The sequence below is a fragment of the Poecilia reticulata genome, chromosome 9, assembly GCF_904066995.2.
Source record: "Poecilia reticulata chromosome 9, P_reticulata-male-v2, whole genome shotgun sequence".
NCBI lineage: Eukaryota > Metazoa > Chordata > Actinopteri > Cyprinodontiformes > Poeciliidae > Poecilia > Poecilia reticulata.
In genome coordinates this window covers 26,121,695-26,128,620 of record NC_088838.1, presented here as the reverse complement: position 1 = coordinate 26,128,620, position 6,926 = coordinate 26,121,695, and the positions used below count along the sequence as shown (strand labels likewise).

The following is a 6,926-nucleotide window of genomic DNA, read 5'->3' as shown; positions in this document are numbered from 1 at the left end:
TCCAGCAGACTGTCAGTTTGACTCAGAGTTTAGTTATGAGGGTGTGGACTGAACCATGAACCAGCACGGCCCTGAAGATAACAATACAACCCTACCTGAGCCACTGCTGCCCATTTATGGAAACAGACTGCACTAAAAGAAATTAAACAGAATAGAGAGTGATAACAACCTCCACTGTATGTCTTTTATTAACCATAATAAGCACTAATACTACAGAAGTCCACATAAAAAGATGTAGCCATGACTTTAAATTGACTAGAGAAAAGCCTAAACACTTGATATTTGCAGTGGGAATAATATTTCAGTAGCTGACGCATTTTGAACAGACTGGATCTTTGTCAGGTCAACAGTGTGAAGTGGCCACAGGCCAGACCCTCACATAGACGTTTCACAGGTACAACAGGTGGTGTGGCAATCAGCATTCCCATCTTCACTGTAAAGACATTGCAAACACTGCAAGAATTAATTAATCAGATGTAGTGAGTAATAACACATGGTCAGAGTTCACCTGGATGGAAAAATAATGCTGAACTGAAAAAGAAGAAAAGTAAAAGTTTTGTTTTTCACTCAGATGTGATTTTGAATGACACACTAGAAAAGTTATATTTAATAAAGAATATATATTCTATTATTTATAATATATTTTATTTTAAATGCTTAAATGTTGAATTTATGGAATTTAATAGGGTTAGAGTCCGCAGTGTACAGCTATGGAAATCAAATATGATTTGCCTACTTAGTCAAAATGCCAAAATTGTGGGTGCATCTATATTTGAAAATTAATATCGAATCTTTTTTAAATAACTTACATATTACGTACTCCATCAGACTAAATATTCCAACGAAATGAAAGAAAATATTAAAAATATATTTTCAATATTTATTTTGTTTTTTTATGGGCACATTTATTTATTTATTTGACTGTGTGGGTATTTATAATTATTATTTTATTATTATTTATTGATTGAAACTGCTTTACATGGTAAAACACTTAATAGAAAAGATTCCATAGAGATAAGTTTGAACTTATTTATTCACCATCTCATTCACTCCAACAATGATTTCCGGTGCGCCAATACAGAGATGTGAATACGTTCAAGATAGTAATCCGCCTTTTCGTCCAGAATCACTAAATTACATTTAATTCATCCAGCGAAACCTGAAGTGTTTCCAGATTATTGAGCTGAGTGGAGATAGCAGTTTGAGAAATCCGAACAGTTTTACCGAACTGTGCGCAAACTTTGAAACACTGAACCGATGCAAAAGAAGGTAAATTCATTTCTGACCTCGTCCGCTTCCAAGCCGGAAGTTAAATATGATTTATCTATTGTCAGATCAGCCAGGAAGCCCCAACAACGGACTTTGACCGTTGACGCATCCTTTGACAGCTATTTAAGAAGTTACCGTGTATTTTGGTTCAGACAGTAGGAACAGTCTCTGACAGCAAAGAGTTATATTTAGTCAGCTCCTCGGGTGTTACTATTTCTCAGACGTGAGCCAGCGGAAGCTTGCAAACACTGAGCGGGAGATCCAACCGTTCAGTTTGTCAGGTGAGCCTAAACAGAGACCTGCTTTGTAAAAAGCAGGTGACGAGATTAAGTTACTTTTACAGAAACTTGGTGGCTTTTTTTTTTTTTCAAACTCCTGCTGCGCCTGTCCTTACAAAGTTGTAAATGTGTTATTGTTATTTTGTTAGATCTAACTGCAACTTTTAATACTATCTGTCCACGATTCACTGGATATCAGGCTGGGATTCAGAGCGTTTCGGTTCGTCTGTGACGGACACCCTTTCAAAACAATAGATTCATCTCTGAAATTAATCTTTCTCAGCAGGTCTCAGTTTTGGGGTCTGACTATTTTTGCTCTCCTTATATCATAAATGTAACATTTCATCCTACTTACTATAATACACATAGTTCTAATAGTACATTTCATTGTCATTTTATGTTGCCTCAGGGATCTGTTTGGGATTTAGGGTGTTATCCATCACTGGTTGTTCTCTGTTGAAATTGGAGTTCTGCAAGGCTCAATCAGTTTTAATTAAACTGTTCATTCTCTTACATCATAGATTTTATAAATATAACTTTTCTTTCAACTCTTCTGCAAATTATACACATCTTTAAATGTCCTTTGTCCTGAAAACACATCCAGGGTTGCATACTATCTGTTACATTGATCCACAGCAAATCTCCCATTTTGCCTCCAGAAAGAAAAGTTTTTCTGTTAACTTATCTCTACATTTATTGATAAAGCAGTTATAATCCCATTGTTTAACTACTAGATTAAACTGTAACTCATTTTATTTTAGCATCAGTCAGCCCCCCGTAGCCACAGTTGGTGCGTTGTTGATTTTACTGCTAGATTTCTTTCTGTGATTTTGTATTCATTTGGTTTTTATATTCCCTTTTGATTGTTGCATATTTTCAGATGCTATTCTTATTACTTGGACTAATCCTACAGAACTTTGGTCCACTGTTTGTTTTTAAATCTGCTGTTGAAAATAAAGCTGAATAATTTAACTGAAGAGATGGTTTGACCAATTCTTGTTTGCCTAGATGAGTGATAATGTAAAATACCGCTAGAGGGCATACTAGGGCAGTTTTCATCAAAGGTTAGGTTTTCTCAAACATTTTAGGTTCATTATTGCAGTCTTCTCTTCTTACCACTGATCAGTTAATAGACGTAATTAAGTAAATTATATCTCTCATTGTCCTGTTTTGTAGCCTCAGTTTTCTGTTCTTAGCTGACAAGAGGCACCCAATGTGGTAAACATGTTTTGCATTTTGATATAATATTCAAAAAAGCTTTTTTTTTCTTTTTTTTTATTGAGCTGCTGTCTTTCTGTCCTCTAGCACTCAGCTCATTCTCCTCAAACAACATCAAGACCGTGTCCATCTACCCAGCTGCTGCTCACAGGATATTTTCTTACCTTTGAACAATTCTTTGTAGATCTGAGAAATTGGCATCCTGCAAAAGCTTGTATAGTAGTACTCAGGTAGAGCTTTATCATGTGCAGAGGACCCCAGAGGGCTTGACACTGCATTCACATGCACATTCACACTAATCGTGGTCAGCTACGTTGTAGCTACAGCTGCCCTGCAGCAGTCTGACGGAAGCAAGGCTGCAATGCACCGGCTCCCTCAGACCACTACCTGCAGCCAAAGTGGGAGAAGTGACTTTAATTTTTAAAGTAAAATAAACAAATTGGAGAGCTTATCTCTTTATCAAATATAAATGATTTACTTCACATAAGTTGAGCCTGAAATTGCAATTGAAGCCATTTGTAAAGTTGTATTTTGCTTATTTCAGCTGCAGGAAAATGTTCCTGAATTGAATGTTCTTTGTCTTTTTTTATGTTTGCAGAAGAAGGAGTAGACTTATCCGCAATATGTAAGTCTTTCTAAATACAGAATGTTAAACATCAATAATTACTTTTGTTAAATAACTGAAATGTGTTTATATAATTATATTTCTTTGAAAGGTGTTGGTGTTTGCCTGTTATTGTGGGTTTCCTGGTTGTGGGCCTCCCGTACTTTGTCTGTTTTGTGGTCCAGTGGTTCTGTGGCTGGCCAGACATGCCTGGGTACAAAAAGTACATAGAAGCTCTAAATCCAAGGTAATTTGTGTAATTCTTTTTGTTTAGGGCTTAACACCCATCTAATGTCCTTTGGTACAACATTTTTGGTTGTTTAGAAGAGGTTTAATTGTATTTTTAAAATCTTTTATCATTCAATCAGGCGGATATACCGTTTGACCTTTGCTACGTTGGATCTTCTTAAATACTTTCAGTATTGGAAATTGCATTTTCAGATTAAGGCCTGGTATAGAAACGAGGAGAACATCAAGCACTGCAAAAAGGTGTGAACATTATAAAAAATGTACTTGTTAGTTTTGTACTTAATCGTAATGAATATGGTAAGTTTTTGCAAAATCTTATCAGTAACCTCTGGTTTTCTTGCTTTCCTTTTGGAAGGGCATTGTTTATGGGCGTCGAGGCAACAAGCTGGACTTGTATTACCCCCCTATACAGAATACAGATGAGCTTCCTCCTCTGGTCGTGTTTATCTATGGTGGTGGATGGAGCACTGGACACAGATCTACTTACTGTTTACTGGCGAGGCAGATGGCTGAAGAACTGGATGCAGCTGTTGTTTGTCCAGATTACTGTACTTATCCAAAGGTAATAAAGGCACGATGTCAGTTTCTGATCATTTTTTTTGTGCAATAAATGCAAATGAAAGGCTCCAACTGCAACATACTTCAGTAATAATGGCTCTTTGGGGAAGCAGCAATAAACCAAGATTCGTCACTGAACTGGTTTGTAATTTCAGGGAAATGTTCTAATGATGATTCAAGATATTGCAGACTGTTTGATTTGGGCACAAGAGAACGGACAGAAGTTCAGCTTTGACAAGGTAAGATGCTCTCTAAGTTTCAAAGAAAGCAGATCAGACTTGATAATCCTTGCATAAATCGTAGAATATCCTGACTCCATATCTATTTATTAAATTAAGCTCAGGTCAGATACACTTATCTTGGCTAAGGATCAAATTTATTTATCATTTTAGTTGAGAATGGTAAAAAAAAAAGAAGCATCAGTGATGTCAAAAACAGGTATTCGGTATTTGAAATTACAAAACCAACACAAAGTGGTTTTCTTTCCATTTTATTTTATACCGCAGCATTCATTAAACTTGACAAAGTACTGAAAGAAATTTCCAAGAAAGTTGCAGGAAATTGACAAAAACATTTCATTGACTAACAAAATAGAGAACATTTTACCCAAATGTTAGGAAACTACGGAAACTACACTTTTCTTCAATGTAAGCAAAAACCTTGTGTCAGACAGATTTGTTCCATTCTTTGTTTCATTGAAAGATTACAGCAACAGTAAGTGGTCCCGCTGCAGATTGCTGCGTGTAACGTCTTTGAGCAACTCGGAGAAAACCAAAAACAAATTCAAACAATATTTATTCAATTCTTGTTTCTAATATTTGGTGCAGCTGCAACAAATGCCACAAAAATAGTTTAAATAAAACAATAAAAGTATAATGACAAAATTATATTCATGTCCACATTTTTGTAATTATTTTCTCTCAAGTAGCATGAGTCCTATTTGATCTGTTATTTATCGACAACTTCTAATACTGATGTTTTCTTTGAGAGTTATTATAGTTATGATTGTCATAATATATTATGTTAAATTCAAGGGTCTTGATGTGAAATATGCTTTAATAAACCCTGTTTTTTGTCTTTTTAGGACAACATTGTTTTAGTTGGCCATTCAGCAGGTGCTCATTTGGGTGCGATGACTGCACTATTTCTCCTCGACACACGAGAGGAGCTGGTGATAGAGTCAAAGAAACAGCAGCAGATTTTACAGTCAATACGAGGAGTTATTGGTATGACCATCCGTATGTCTTTTTTTAAACCAAATATGTGTTTTAAAAGGAGCCAAAATAAAAATAACCATCTGACTATTTCATGTTTTTATATTTTTTTTCTGCAATTGACATCATTATGAGTTAATTATAAGTCCATTTTAGTAATTTATTTCTTTTTACCTTTATTATTTCCCTTTTTATGCGTAACTGTTTGTCTTTTTGTGCTTACTAAATAGGGATGAGTGGTGTTTACAGTGTCATGGACCATTATGAGCATGAGAAGAAGCGAGGAATTGAGTACGTCTCTTGTATGTCAAGAGCCATGAATGGGGAGAAAAACTTTCCACACTACTCACCCATGCATATAGTACAGAACCTTAGTGGTGACAAGTTGAGCAGGTGAGATGCAAACTCAAGAAGTATCCTGAAATGTGTTTCTTGTGTTATGTTTTCGACTGCTGCAGCAAAAACGTCTTTCCTGACATTTTCCTTTCTCCAGAGCTCCGCGGTTCATTTTGCTTCACGGGAATTGTGACATCATTGTTCCGGTTGAGTCTTCTATAAAGTTCTACAAGCTCCTCTCTTCGCTGTCCGGAAATGTGTCGCTCCACCTGCTTCCTACCATCAACCACACTGAGATGGTTACTGACCTCATGCTGTCAAGCAGGCGCTTCTACCATCCGATCTTCAGATGCATCGAACGTGAGTTCAGGAAACTCCTAGGTACCTGTTAACAGCCTATCAGGGCAGTGTCTGGGTCTGGAAACATCAGCTGCCAGGGACACGCATATTGCACAGCATCTGCTCTAATGCCACAAAAATATATATATATTTTTGTTTTGATTTTATAAATGTAATAAAAAGAAAATTATTATTTAGCTGCTTTCTATCCAAAATCAGAAAACCTGAAGAATAAATGGTCTGTTTGTGCCTTCACAGCCCTAAGCAGTGTTTCTTTTTCACGCTGCATTCACCAGACAGCCAGTACGTCTCAGAGTTCAGCACAGAAAACGTCCTTCACCACCTGAGCCACAGCTGCCTGTTATGAAATCAAGACTGAAAAAGATTAGCTGAATACAAAGTGAGGTCAAACTTCACATACCAGCTGTTTTATTAAGAGACGTGCGTATAATACTATGTTAAAATATTATTATTATTATTACTACTGGAGTCAAATTGCAGAAGCAGTACCTCTTATTCTTAGGCTACTGGTTTTGAAGTGAATGCAGATGCACAACATTGATCATATTATTTGTTGTGTTAAATATAATTTATTTTGTATGGTAAAATCAGCTTGAATGTTGTGATGTTTAATTTAATACCAATAGAATAACATTTATGTTATTGATATTAAATGCACCTTAAGAAATGTTGAAGATATTTGTTTTTTGTTTGTTTTTTATGGGTTGTGCTTTTTTTTCTGTGGTCCTTCATATTTATGTGCAGTTAAGCTCAAAATTGTTGATACTCCATGCAGAATTAGTTTTAAAGTAACCAACATGTTTCTTCTGATTTGAAGTAATATTAATGTTTCAGTGGGGC

At 35.8% G+C, this 6,926-nt stretch overlaps 1 protein-coding gene across 4 annotated transcripts; it reads left to right on the top strand.

Moving 5' to 3' along the window:
* The first annotated feature begins 942 nt into the window (after positions 1–942).
* On the top strand, positions 943–6,760 carry LOC103469989 (uncharacterized). Of its 4 annotated transcripts, XM_008418089.3 has the most exons (12): positions 1,613–2,611; positions 2,724–2,765; positions 2,853–2,995; positions 3,364–3,390; positions 3,482–3,616; positions 3,738–3,858; positions 3,974–4,180; positions 4,332–4,415; positions 5,261–5,402; positions 5,621–5,783; positions 5,884–6,107; positions 6,324–6,760. In XM_008418089.3, coding segments are annotated over exons 4-12 (1,167 nt in total). In that variant the 5' UTR covers positions 1,613–2,611; positions 2,724–2,765; positions 2,853–2,995; positions 3,364–3,388; the 3' UTR covers positions 6,413–6,760. The 4 variants fall into 4 exon arrangements, with proteins under 4 accessions (XP_081466926.1, XP_008416310.1, XP_081466927.1 ...); XM_081610800.1 differs by lacking the exons at positions 1,613–2,611; positions 2,724–2,765; positions 2,853–2,995 and adding an exon at positions 943–1,269; XM_008418088.3 differs by lacking the exons at positions 1,613–2,611; positions 2,724–2,765; positions 2,853–2,995 and adding an exon at positions 1,295–1,550.
* Positions 6,761–6,926: the final 166 nt, after the last annotated feature.